At 51.8% G+C, this 13491-nt stretch overlaps 1 protein-coding gene across 1 annotated transcript in view; it reads left to right on the top strand.

Moving 5' to 3' along the window:
• INTS3 (integrator complex subunit 3) overlaps positions 1-3625 on the top strand; it is a 104306-nt gene extending 100681 nt beyond the window's left edge. The window contains exons 27-30 of the mRNA XM_056853904.1: positions 761-861; positions 1475-1547; positions 2706-2862; positions 3542-3625. Of these exons, the coding sequence (XP_056709882.1) occupies positions 761-861; positions 1475-1547; positions 2706-2862; positions 3542-3619 (409 nt within the window). The 3' untranslated portion in view covers positions 3620-3625. The remainder of the gene's footprint in view (positions 1-760; positions 862-1474; positions 1548-2705; positions 2863-3541) is intronic.
• The last annotated feature ends 9866 nt before the right edge of the window (positions 3626-13491 follow it).

Below are 13491 nucleotides of genomic sequence, written 5' to 3'. Positions count from 1 at the left end.
ATCCAGGACACGGCAATAATAGGACTAGGTAAAAAAGGTAAAGGTAGTCCCTAGTGCAAGCACTGGGTCATTCCTGAACCATGGGGTGACGCCACATTGTGAAGTTTACTAGGCAGACTGTGTTTACGGGGTGGTTTGCCGTCGCCTTCCCCAGGCGTCTACACTTTATGGTAGAGGTCTGTAAAATTATTCATGGTATGGAGAGAGTGGACAGGGAGAAGCTTTTCTCCTTCTCTCATAATACCAGAACGCGTGGTCATCTGCTGAAGCTGGAGGGTGAGAGATTCAAAACAGATCAAAGGAAGTATTTCTTCACACAACGCATAGTTAAATTGTGGAACTCCCTGCCCCAGGATGTGGTGATGGCTGCCAACTTGGAAGGCTTGGAAGAGGGGAGTGGGCATGTTCCTGGAGGAGAGGGCTGTTCATGGCTACTAATCAAAATGGATTCTAGTCATGATGCATACCTATCCCCTCCAGTCTCAGAGGAGCATGCCTATTATATTAGGCGCTGTGGAACACGGGCAGGATAATGCTGCTGCAGTCGCCTTGCTTGTGGGCTTCCTAGAGGCACCTGGTTGGCCACTGTGTGAACGGACTGCTGGACTCAATGGGCCTTTCTTATGTTCTTATGAGTCCAAATGCTGTGTCTGTATTCTTCCATACAGAGGGTGCCGAAGACTGAAGGGCCCCTCTTAAGAGCCTCTTAAGAACCCTGCCTATTATTTTAATTTTTTTCTCTCTCTCTTTCAACTCCCAGCCTGCGGAGTTCCAGTAGCAAACTAGCCCAGCTGACTCTGGAGCAGATCCTGGAGCACCTGGACAACCTGCGCCTGAACCTCACCAATACCAAACAGAACTGTACGTAACACTCCCCTCCCCCACTCCACCCCCCCACACACATTCACAAAACCATCATGAATGCAAGCACACATTTCACCCACTCTCCACCTAGCTTACTTCACGGGGCTGTCATGTGGATTAAGCCTAACCTGCCTCACTGAGCTGTTGTTTGGGTTAAACAGGGGGTGGGAAGCTTGTGATGGAGATGTTTTCTCCATCGGTAGAAGAGAGGGTCTTAAGAACAGTGCTCCATCTAGGCCAGCATCCCGTCTCACACAGTGGCCAGTCAGTTCCTCTGGAGGTCCAACAACAGGGCATAGAGGTCGAGGCCTTCCTAAGAACATCAGAAGAGCCCTGCTGGATCTGACCGGTGGTCCATCTAGTCCAGCATCCCATCTCACACAGTGGCCAACCAGTTCCTCTTGAAGGTCAGGTTGGTAGGAGGCGGTCCCTGCTCAGAATTGCAGCCTCCTCCCTGCCTTGGGTTTCCTCTAACTAAAGCACGCCACACGTCCTCCCATTTGCCCGTTCAGTCCTGAAGGGCTTGGCTGTGGGGGGTGAGGGGCTGCATTCCCCCTCACCCCGTTCCCCTCTGACAGACCCCTTCTTCTTCTCTCCCTTTCCCCGGCAGTTTTCAGCCAAACCCCGATCCTCCAAGCACTGCAGCACGTCCAAGCCAGCTGCGACGAGGCCCACAAGATGAAGTAAGTGGTCAGGGGACAGTGGGGAGGGCCCTTCATCAGGGCTACGGCAGAGGGATTTCAGACGGTCACCGTGTCGGTCTGCAGTAGAGTCCTGTAGCCCCATGGAGACCAACAAGATTTTCGGGTTATTTTTTTCGATTTCTTGCCAGGCTCAGGGCGGGTCACATCATTTAAAATACACATCATTAGTTCTCTGTCGTCAAGATTTAAACCACTAAAAACAATAAACCACTAAAAACAATAAACCACTAAACCACTAAAAACAATAACATTCCAATAACAAAAACAAGTCAAGATGGTGCTCCACTGGGCAACCAGGCCGGTGACCCCTCCCCCCCAGATGGATATAATACAACGGGGCGGGGGAGAATAGGGAGGCCAGCAAATATAGTATAGTATCCGCGGCTGCCCTCTATAGCCTGGTGGAATAGCTCTGTCTTACAGGCCCTGTGGAGCTCCGTAAGGTCCCGCAGGGCCCTGATGTCACCAGGCAGAGCATTCCACCAGGCTTTTCAGCCCTGGCTGTCATCAAGGACAGCCGCACACTCTTAGGGCCGGGGACCACCAGTAAGTTGTTATCAGCAGATCGTAGCACTCTTTGGGGGGTATTCCAGAAGAGGCAGTCCCGAAGATACGAAGTTCCCAGACTGTGTAAAGCTCTAAAGGTCAAAACCAGCACCTTGAGCCTGATCTGATACTCCAACTGGAGCCAGTGCAGTTGATGGAGCACTGGCTGAATATGCTCTCGGGGTGATACTCCAGTAAGGAGTCTTGCTGCCGTATTCTATACCAGCTGGAGCCGCCAGGTTAGTCTCAAGGGCAGCCCTAAGTAGAGCAAGTTGCAGTAATCCAGCCTAGAGGTGACCATCGCATGGATCACCGTGGCTGGGTCAGGGCGGGAGAGTTATGAGCTTCCAAGAGTCAGAGCTCCCTTTGTCTGATAGGAAATGTGCTTTAAAAGAGGGTGTGGGAAACCCAAGAACAGGAGCAGAAGATTTCCCAGGAGGGTGATGCGCATTGCTGCCTGCAAGGAAAAGAACTGGGGCGGGATGATGTTTCATCTCCTCCTCCTCCCCCCCCCCCAAAAAAAAAACCACCAGCTTTCTTTGCCTGGCTCCAGTCCTTGCCTGCATTTGCGACTCCTGTCTCCCCTCCCAGGTTCAGTGACCTCTTCTCTCTGGCCGAGGAGTACGAAGACTCGTCCAGCAAGCCCCCCAAGAGCCGACGGAAAGCCACCATCTCCAGCCCCCGCAGCCGCAAGAACGCAGCCCAGCCGGCCAACAATGAAGAGGAGTCCGCCTCCAGCAGCGCCTCGGTGAGTCGGGGGCAGCAACACATGGAGTCCCCGAGGGTTACCTATCAGGGACTCCTCAGGGAAATGCCAGAGGAGAGGCAGGAAGGGAAAATGCCTCTTTTGAGGTGATGTGAGGGAACGCCTCTTCTGAGGTGATGTGAGCGAAGGGGGAATGCCTTTTCTGAGGTGATGTGAGAGAAGAGGAATGCCTGAGGTGATGTGAGAGAAGGGGGAACGCCTCTTCTGAGGTGATGTGAGAGAAGGGGGAACGCCTCTTCTGAGGTGACGCTAGAGAAGGGAACGCCTCTTCTGATGTGACGCGAAAGAAGGGAACGCCTCTTCTGTGGTGACATGAGAGAAGAGGAACGCCTCTTCTGAGGTGATGTGAGAGAAGGGGGAACACTTCTTCTGAGGTGATGCCTGTTATGGCACAGGCAGGGTATCCTCTGAAAAGGTGTTTTTTCCCCCAGTAGACCCCTTGTGCCTTCTCCCGTGTAGATTTACACAGACCACAATTGATCAGCTAAGATTTCTTTAAACCAAGCGGCAGCTCTTCTTGTAAGCGTGGCTAGTAGGGCAGTTATATTGCTAAGGGAGCGTATCTGTCCCATCAGGCAACATGAGGCCATCCTCAATTTCATAGTTCCCCTCCCCAAGCCTTCTCTTAAGCCTGCCTACATGAGGTTTTCTCTGCTCCTAGGAGGAGGAAGACACCAAACCGAAGCCTACGAAGCGAAAGAGGAAAGGCTCCTCGGCGGTGGGCTCAGACAGTGACTGAGGGGGGGGTTAGGGCCCCAGCAGCACCGCTTGCCCGCCCGCCTCCCATCTGCCTCATCGCTGGGGGCTCCCGGGGCAACCGCGGCAGAAGCAGAGAGCGGCTCCGGAGCAACTGGACAGACGCCATCAGCAGCAAGGAAACACGCAAGAGATGCGTCTGTGCGCGCACCCCCCCCCCAGCGAGACTTGAACACTCTTGACTGCCCCGTTCCTGGGTAGCGCCACCCCATGCCCTTGCCCTCCCCGCCCCATGTGAACCACGCTCCACACCAGGCATCGTCCTCCTCCTCCTCGCTGGTCCGTCTAGCCCAATGCAGCAGGGAAAGGGAGATTTCGCACGGCCGTCCACCAGCGGACCTGGAAGACACCAGTCGGCGTCCGCCGGGCGATCGGTAATCAGAAGTAGTGCCGAGCCAGAGAGGGGCTGGGTCCACCTCCCACCCGCCCCCATCCTTCACGAAAATAAAGGGTGTGAACCAGCTCACTGCTCTGTCGGTACTTCTGGCTAAGGAGACCCAAGAGCAGGGGAATCGGGTTGTGGGGAGAGGGCTAGTCCGGGACCATCTCTTCCTGGCGTCCCAGCAGAGACATTATTTCCAAACTTCTCACATTTCTCCCCCCTCCCTAAAAAAGGGGAGGCAAAGTTCCTGTTTTTCTCCTCGCAGCGAGTCACCGCTGGAGCCTCATTCACTCCCACCTCATCTCCCCTCCCAGGCCAGACTCACCATGGATTCCTCGCCGTTCCAACTGGTGGCGTGAAAGACACCACCGTCTCCCGCCACCCACCCTGTCCCCTGCCTTCAACCCCCCATGTCGACCACACGCTCCCCTCCCCAAGGGTTATGGCGCAGAGGACGGGTGTCGAAGCCCCCCCCCCCCCCGGCCGGCTTCGAAAAGAACATCCTGTCTTCCTTGTGGCACCCTGCTTGGAAGAGCTTGCAGGGCAGGGGGATCAATTATCAGAGCAACCGGCCAGCGAGACAAGATGGCGGTTATATTTTTAATTCCCCATCTACCCACTGAGAGATTATCATTTTTAAGTGGTTTTTAAAGAGACAATAAAAACTGTCAACCTGTTTTGTACAAGCCATATCCTTTGTCTCGTGTTTGTGTGCAGATCGTTCGGGCCGGTTTGGGGAGGGGAGTCGCGGTAGGGGGGCCAACAGCTTGAGTACAGGCAGGGACTTCAATCCGAAGCTAACCTCTTTTCGCTTTCTTTCCCCAACATTCGGCTACCTTTTTCGAATCCGGGAATTGATGCTGATTGACTACCCCATGTCGCGACTAGACCTGAGATCATTCTCACAAGCATTTCTGCAGCCACCCTTTGGAGAAGGAGAGAGACGGAGAGCGGGACAGATTTAGACAGATGCATAGGGCAAGTAAAAATAGTACAAAGGAAACATCAGATGTGGCCGGTGGAGGGTTCAAGACGGTCACCTGTGTTTATGGATCCCACGGGGGAGGTTGGGGTTGGGTCTGGGTTCAAGTTTCTGCCTGGCCATGTTTGCGATGCACCCGTTGGAACGGACTGTGGGTAAGGAAGATTGTGCGTATACTCTGATGTGTGGGGGCGGGATATTCCCTTTCTCCCATTTCCTTTTCAGCCGCAGAGAGAGAAGGCTAGCAATTTTGAGTCCTACATAAAATGCTCTAGGGGATGATAAGAACATAAGAAAAGCCCTGCTGGATCACACCAAGGCCCATCGAGTCCAGCAGTCTGTTCACAGTGGCCAACCAGGTGCCTCCAGGAAGCCCACAAACAAGACGACTGCAGCAGCACCATCCTGCCTGTGTTCCATAGCACCCAATATAACAGACATGCTCCTCTGATCCTGGAGAGAATAGTTTTTGCATCATAACTAGTATTCATTTTTACTAGTAGCCATGAACAGCCCTCTCCTCCATGAACATGTCCACTTCCCTCTTAAAGTCTTCCAAGTTGGCTGCCATCACCACATCCTGGGACAGGAAGTTCCACAATTTAACTATGTGCTGTGTGAAGAAATGCTTCCTTTTATGTTTTGAATCTCTCCCCCTTCAGCTTCAGCAGATGACCCCACGTTCTGGTGTTATGAGAGAGGGAGAAAAGTTTCTCCCTGTCCACTCCCTCCATACCATGTGTAATTTTATAGACCTCTCACTTCTCCCCTTAACCACTTTCTTTCCAAGCTAAACAGCCCTAAGTGTTTCAACCACTCCATATAGGGCAGTTGCTCTAGCCCCCTGATCACCTGAGGAAGCTTGTTAGGAACATAAGAAAGGCCCTGCTGGATCAGACCAAGGCCCATAAAGTCCAGCCGTCTGTTTACACAATGGCCAACCAGGTGCCTCTAGGAAGCCCACAAACAAGACGACTGCAGCAGCATTATCCTGCCCGTGTTCCACAGCACCTAATATAACAGGCATGCTCCTCTGATCCTGCAGAGAATAGGTATGCATCATGACTGGTACCCATTTTTACTAGTAGCCATGAATAGCCCTATCCTCCATGAACATGTCCACTTCTCTCATAAAGCCTTCCAAGTTGGCAGCCATCACTACATCCTGGGGCAGGGAGTTTCACAATGCATTGGAAGGAAATACTTCCTTTTATCTGTTTTGAATCTCTCACCCTCCAGCTTCAGTAGATGACCCTGCATTCTAGTATTATGAGAGATGGAGGTAGAAGGCTGTGATTGCTGGTGGGAGGGGAATTTTACCCTGGGGTCCAACTGGTACGTTACTGCTTCCTCAAATGTAGGCAAGTTGAGGATAGCCTTCCTTACGTCAAAGCATGTTTCAGCTCATCTGGCAGTATCTGTTCCTTGGGCTTCTGTAGCGAGTTCACAGTCTCTCTCCTTTGATGAATTTATTCATGTATTTATTCACACGCGTGCTCCATTCTGCTCTGACCCAGACAGCCCTCGCTACCCCAATCTTGTCGGATCTCAGAAGCTAAGTAGGGTCGGCCCTGGTTGGTACTTGGATGGGAGACCACTTAAGGAAGTCCATTCTCAGATTTACCTGACTCACAGGGTTGTTGTTGCGAGGATAAAATGGAGGATAATTTACTTTGGGACCCCTTTGGGGAGAAAGGTGGAATACAAATGAAGTAAATAATTAAAAATTACACTGTTTAATTTTTCTGGTTGCTGAGTTGGGGAGCAGCGTTTAACACAGAAATGAAGAACATTTAATATATTACGCTTTAGCATCATCAGGTAACTTTGAGCCTACAGTATATGCATTCTGAAGTTTACAAGCTACTAAGGAAGTGCGAGGTTGCTACGCAGAGGCAGCCAACGGTAAACCAATGCCATTTGTCTCTTACCTTGAAGACCCCAAGAGGGGTCGCCATAAGTAATCTGCGACTTGACAACCCCTTCCACCGCCGCCACCACCACACCCCACTGTCCAACCATTTGCGCCCCACACTGTGGATTGTAATTCCTTCCTTGTGATGGTCTTGCCGCTGCCTGGCAGAAGAGGCCTTGGTCTCTCCCCCTCTCTTGCAGAATGGCTGCTCGTAAAGAGGAGAAGGAGAGTTGGTTTTTAGTGCCGACTTTCTCTACCACTTAAGGGAGACTCAGTCCGGCTTACAATCACCTTCCCTTCCCCTTCCCACAACAGACACCCTGTGAGGGGGGTGGGGCTGAGAGCGTTCTTAACAGAGCTGTAACTTGCCCAAGGTCACCCAGCTGGCTTCTTGTGTAGGAGTGGGGAAACAAATCCAGTTCACCGGATTAGCCTCCGTCGCTCATGTGGAGGAGCAAGGAATCAAACCCGGTTCTCCAGAGCAGAGTCCACCGCTCTTAACCACTACACCACGCTGGCTCTCCAGAGCAGTCTGTGATCTAGTTGACTTCCTCGGAAGGCTGTTGGGTGGTTAGAAGAGGGGTGGACTGGATAGCCTCAAGGCATCTTCAGTCGCTGTGACTCTTGCGTTTCAGGATTGAACCTGTTGCATCCTGGTCCGCCTCTGGCTTGAGTCCTCTGAAACGGGACTCCGAGGCATTTCGCCCAGGAAGTAAAACAAAACAACCGAGGGAGGGATCTCTCAACTCCATGTTTCCCCAAAACGCCTGACAGGTGAATTAATTTTGAGGAGTACATTGGAAGCAGACTTCACTCTTGCTCCTGTGTAGACTTGTAGAGCGTGTAAGAGGAAGGTCTTGGGGCCCAGGGTCACTCACCTTTTGTGTATCTGTGCAAGTCTTCCAGATAGGAAGCCAGCAAGACCAAAGCAGTGACTCATGCAGAGGTGCAATGGGCAACCTCCTCCCAAGGACAGGATTCTCTTTGCATCAGGTGCAGCTGAACAGTGCAATCCTACCCGATGCAAATATAGAACAAAACTGTGTACCAGCCCCAGTGGAAGCTGATGTTGGGGGCAAGGCAAGCAGAGAAAATCGTGCAATGAGATAATAGTCGTGCTTCTCTGACAGCCAGCATGGTGTAGTGGTTAAGAGCAGTGGTTTGGAGCAGTGGACTCGGATCTGGAGATCCGGGTTCGATTCCCCACTCCTCCACATGAGCAGCGGACACTAATCTGGTGAACCAGGTTGGTTTCCCCACTCCTACACATGAAGCCAGCTGGGTGACCACGGGCTAGTCACAGCTCTCTCTGAACTCTCTCAGCCCCACGTACCTCACAGGGTGTCTGTTGTGGTAAGCCAGTTTAGAATCATAGAATAGAATCACAGAGTTGGAAGGGACCACCAGGGTCATCTAGTCCAACCCCCTGCTGAACCAAGCTGGGTGACCTTGGGCTAGTCACACTCTCTCAGTCCCGCCTACCTCACAGGGTGTCTTGTGGGGAGGGGAAGGGAAGGTGACTAAGCCGATGTGATTCTCCCTTAAGTGGTAGAGAAAATCAGCAGATAAAAACCAACTCTTCTTCCAATTAAAGGCTGAAGCTACTTGGGGGGGGGAATGCCTCCCCCACAACACTAGCAGCCCCTACCTCAAAGCTCTTCATCTGAAATTCAACCTCAGCACTCAAGGATGATTCTGGATGTGGGTTTTGTTTCCCCCTCAAAAAAGAAAGTTTCTGCACCTCTCAACAAGCACAAGCCTGTTCCCAGCTCTCCGCGTGCGCTCGTCTGGCATCCTTTCCCCCCCCTGGAGGGAGAAACATTCCAGAACTGCTGTATCTGGCAAGGGAGGAAGGCGGAAAAACGAGGGCATTTCTTCTGCGGTTCCCGCTTCTCTTCCCAACATCTGTAACTCATAGGATCGAGAGCCGTTGCCCGAAGCCAGAAGGGGAGGGGAAATCCCATTCTATTTAAGTAGGGGAAAGGTCGGGAGGGTTTTGGGGGCTGCTGGGATTTGCCCAAGCGCCCAGGCCGCAGCCTGAGAAATTATGTGGGGGAAGCGGCAGGATTAGGGCTGAGAGTTTGGATCATCAGAACATAAGAAAAGCCCTGCTGGATCAGACCCAGGCCCATCGAGTCCAGCAGTCTGTTCACACAGTAACCAACCAGGTGCCTCTAGGAAGCCCACAAGCAAGACGGCTGCAGTAGCACCATCCTGCCTGTGCTCCACAGCACCTAATATAATAAGCATGCTCCTCTGATCCTGGAGATAATAGGTATTGCATCATGACTAGTATCCATATTTACTAATACCCATGGATAGTCCTCTCCTCCATGAAGATGTCCACTCCCCTCTTAAAGCCCGCCAAGTTGGCAGCCATCACCACATCCTGGGGCAGGGAGTTCCACCATTTAACTTCCTTGTATCCGTTATGAATCTCTCAGCTATCGGTTATGAATCAGCAGAGGAATTCATTTTAAAGACGTGATAGGCCGGCGTTCCGTCCGATAGACGCGGCAGACAACTTACAAACAGGCTGGATCCCATGCCACGTTGGAGAGAGAGATGCCCTCAAAACTTTATTGCTACACCTTACAACTTTTATCAACTACACAGACATGCAGTGTATATATAGCAATTGCATACGGATGTATTTTTAGATATTTAGAAACCTTTTACAGCAGCTAATGTGTAGATCTGCCACCGCGGTTGTTACATTTTATTTCTACTCTATATATGTCGGTTTTCCCCCTTTAAAAAAATTAATTACTGGCTTCTTCTTTTTTCCTGCTTTTTCATTTCTTAAGAATTTTTAAAAATGGATTGGATCTTCCTGGAGGCACCTGGTTGGCCACTATGTGAACAGACTGATGTACTCGATGGGCCTTGGTCTGACCCAGCATGGCTTTTCTTATGTTCTTACGAGTGGAAAGAGTGTCGGATTAGGAGCTGGGGAGTTCCTCAAGGTTCGAAGTCCCACTCTGCTAGGAAATTTCTCTCAGCCTCGCCTACCTCACAGGGTTGTTAAGAGGATAAACCCGAGGGAGAATGGCGCAGGTCACCCTGAGCTCAGTGGGAATTGTTTTTAAATGGTGGGGCCGAGGTTCATTTGTCCCAGCTATTTTGGTCCTGGTGTGTAAAGTGGAACAGAAAAGAAAATATTAACCTTGGCTCATGCTTTTTCCCATCGGCTGGCTAGCTTTTATTAAACGGCGAGATCTCCCGGGCTTCCTTCAGCATCTGAAAAAGACCGCTACTGAAGTTGCATGAAGGTGCCAAAATGGGTTAAAAACGTGATTGGCAGCTGTAAACCAATGAATCCTCCTCCAACATTCAGTTGAAGGCCCTGCGTAGGACAGTTAAAACAGGGTAATCGATGCTTGTTCCTTAAGCCTGGCCTCTTCCCGTCCACCCCCTCCTCCTGCATCCTCCTTCAATAAAGAAAAACAATGTAGGGTTCCTGGGCCTGGCAGCCTCCCCTGAATGCTGCAAATGGAAGTTCAAGGCCCATTTGATTTGCATTGCAGATGTGAGCTGTCTTAAGAGAGCCAGCGTGGTGTCGTGGTTAAGAGCGGCGGACTCTAATCTGGAGAACCGGGTTTGGTTCCCCACTCCTCCACATGAGCGGTGGACTCTAATCTGGAGAACTGGGTTCGATTCCCCGCTCCTCCACATGAAGCCAGCTGGGTGACCATGGGCTAGTCACAGTTCTCTCCAAGCGCAGCCCCATCTACCTTACAAGGTGTCTGTTGTGGGGAGAGGAAGGGAAGGAGATTGTAATCCGATTTGATTCTCCTTCAAAGGTAGAGAATATTGGCATATAAAAAACAACTCTTCTTTTTAGTGTCCAAGATATGACAAGATCGGTCTGGCCTGGGCTAATGTATAGAGGGGATGAGAAATTTCCAGTCTCTATTATGACCTAAATGAATACAAACTCATTAACTCTGCCCTTTCACGCTGGCATCATCTAGTTGAAGTTCCTTGTGGAAGAGCTTTGTTTCCATTCAGCAGCAGACAACTTCCGAACACTCCTGGCTGCTTCACGTATGACGTTTCAGTAACCCTTACATCAACCCTGTAAGGTAGGCTAGTGCTGTTAACATCATCATGTTACTAGTGGTGGATGGATGGGAAGTTGGGGGCTGAGGAACAGTGGCTTGCATGTGGCTGGGCCTTAAAATGTTTCCTTGGAAGGAATCCATTTTGACTAGCCCTCTCCTCCATGAACATGTCCACTCATAAGAACATAAGAAAAGCCCTGCTGGATCAGACTAAGGCCCATCGAGTCCAGCAGTCTGTCCACACAGTGGCCAACCAGGGGCCTCCAGGAATCCCACAAACAAGGCGACTGCAGCAGCACAATCCTGCCTGTGCTCCACATCGCCTAATATAATAACCATGATCCCATGATCCTGGAGGGAATAGGGATGCATCATGGCTAGTATCCATTTTGACTAGTAGCCATGGATAGCCCTCTCCTCCATGAATGTGTCCACTCCCCTCTTCAAGCCTTCCAAGTTGGCCAGCTATGCGTAAAGAAATATTTCCTTGTATCTGAGGCCTTCTACATGCCAAGCAGATGCTCTACCACTGAGCCAATGCCCTTCCCCTACACACATGAAGCTGCCTTATACTGAATCAGACCCTTGGTCCATCAGACCAGCAGTGGCTCTCCAGGGTCTCGGGCAGGGGTCTTTCACATCCCCTCCTTGCCCAGTCCCTTTAACTGGAGATGCCGGGGATTGAACTGGGGACCTTCTGCAGGCTAAGCAGATGCTCTGCCACTCAGCCACAGCCCCTACTCAAGACTGGTAGCAGCAGTGCAGGGTCTCATGGAAGGGTCTTCCACATCACCTATTACCTGACCCTTTTAGCTGGAGATGCTGGGGATTGAACCTGGGATCTTCTGCATGCCAAGCATATGCTCTACCACTGAGCCACATCCCTTCCCCCACACACATGAAGCTGCCTTCTACTGAATCAGACCCTGGGTCCATCAAGGTCAGTATTGTCTTCTCACACCAGCAGTGGCCCTGGGGGTCTCAGGCCTTTCACATACCCTCCTTGCCTAGTCCCTTTAACTGGAGATGCTGGGGATTGAACCCTCCTGCAGGCCAAGCGGATGCTCCGCTCCTCAGCCACTGATCCTTTAAGTGGAGATGCCGGGGACTGAACCTGGGACCTTCCGCATGCCGAGCAGATGCCGTACCACCGAGTCACAGCCCCTCTCCATGGCTCTCAGGCAGGGTCTTTCACATCACCTCCTGGCCCGGTCCCTTTAACTGGAGATGCCGGGGATTGAACCTGGGACCTTCCGCAGGCCGAGCAGAGGCTCTCCCACTGAGCCACAGCCCCTCCCCGTGGCTCACCAGGGTCTCGGGCAGGGGTCTTTCACGCCACCTCCTAGCCCGGTCCCTTTGGTTCCCAACCAGGGGTCCATGGACCCCCAGGGGTCCGCGAGAACCAAACTAAGGTCCGCGAAACAAAGTTATAAACCCATCACAAATTAACATTTTCAATTAAAAGTTCTCCATTATAAAAATATATATTCAAATATTATTCTAAGTTGAATGTTTAGCAAACAGTCAGGATTAAAGTTCATTTTCAGATTCCAGGAATTTTTATTCGGAACCTTGGGGTCCCCGCACCGGACCAAAAAGTCCTGGTCAAAAAAAAGTTGGGAACCCCTGCTTTAACTGGAGATGCACACCAGACAAAAAAGTCCTAGTGGTCCCTGGTCCCAAAAAAAGTTGGGAACCCCTGCTTTAACTGGAGATGCGCACCGGACAAAAAAGTCCTAGTGGTCCCTGGTCCCAAAAAAAGTTGGGAACCCCTGCTTTAACTGGAGGTGTGCACCGGACAAAAAAGTCCTAGTGGTCCCTGGTCCCAAAAAAAGTTGGGAACCCCTGCTTTAACTGGAGATGCGCACCGGACAAAAAAGTCCTAGTGGTCCCTGGTCCCAAAAAAAGTTGGGAACCCCTGCTTTAACTGGAGATGCGCACCGGACAAAAAAGTCCTAGTGGTCCCTGGTCCCAAAAAAAGTTGGGAACCCCTGCTTTAACTGGAGGTGCGCACCGGACAAAAAAGTCCTAGTGGTCCCTGGTCCCAAAAAAAGTTGGGAACCCCTGCTTTAACTGGAGATGCGCACCGGACAAAAAAGTCTTAGTGGTCCCTGGTCCCAAAAAAAGTTGGGAACCCCTGCTTTCACTGGAGATGCGCACCGGACAAAAAAGTCCTAGTGGTCCCTAGTCCCCAAAAAAGTTGGGAACCCCTGCTTTAACTGGAGGTGCCGGGGACTGCCCCGACCCCTCCCCTCCCCTCCAGACCCCGGACCTCTCCCCGAAGTGGAGCAGGAGACCCTAATGCGCAAAGCTCCCCTCCGCAGCGCCTCTCCGGCCGCCGGCGGCGCAAGGAGTGCGCGGGGCCCAGAGCCCCCTCCTCCTCCTGGATAGAGGCGGGGTCTTCGGCGGCCGCCCCTTCCCTTCCTTCCCTTCCCTTCCCTTCCCTTCCCGGCCAGCTCGGGCAGTCGCAGCTCCCGGCCGCCTCCCTTCCCTGCAGCGGCGCAGGAGCGCG

Source organism: Euleptes europaea, chromosome 7 (assembly GCF_029931775.1).
Source record: "Euleptes europaea isolate rEulEur1 chromosome 7, rEulEur1.hap1, whole genome shotgun sequence".
In the NCBI taxonomy this organism is placed as follows: domain Eukaryota; kingdom Metazoa; phylum Chordata; class Lepidosauria; order Squamata; family Sphaerodactylidae; genus Euleptes; species Euleptes europaea.
This window is presented reverse-complemented; position numbering and strand designations above follow the sequence as displayed.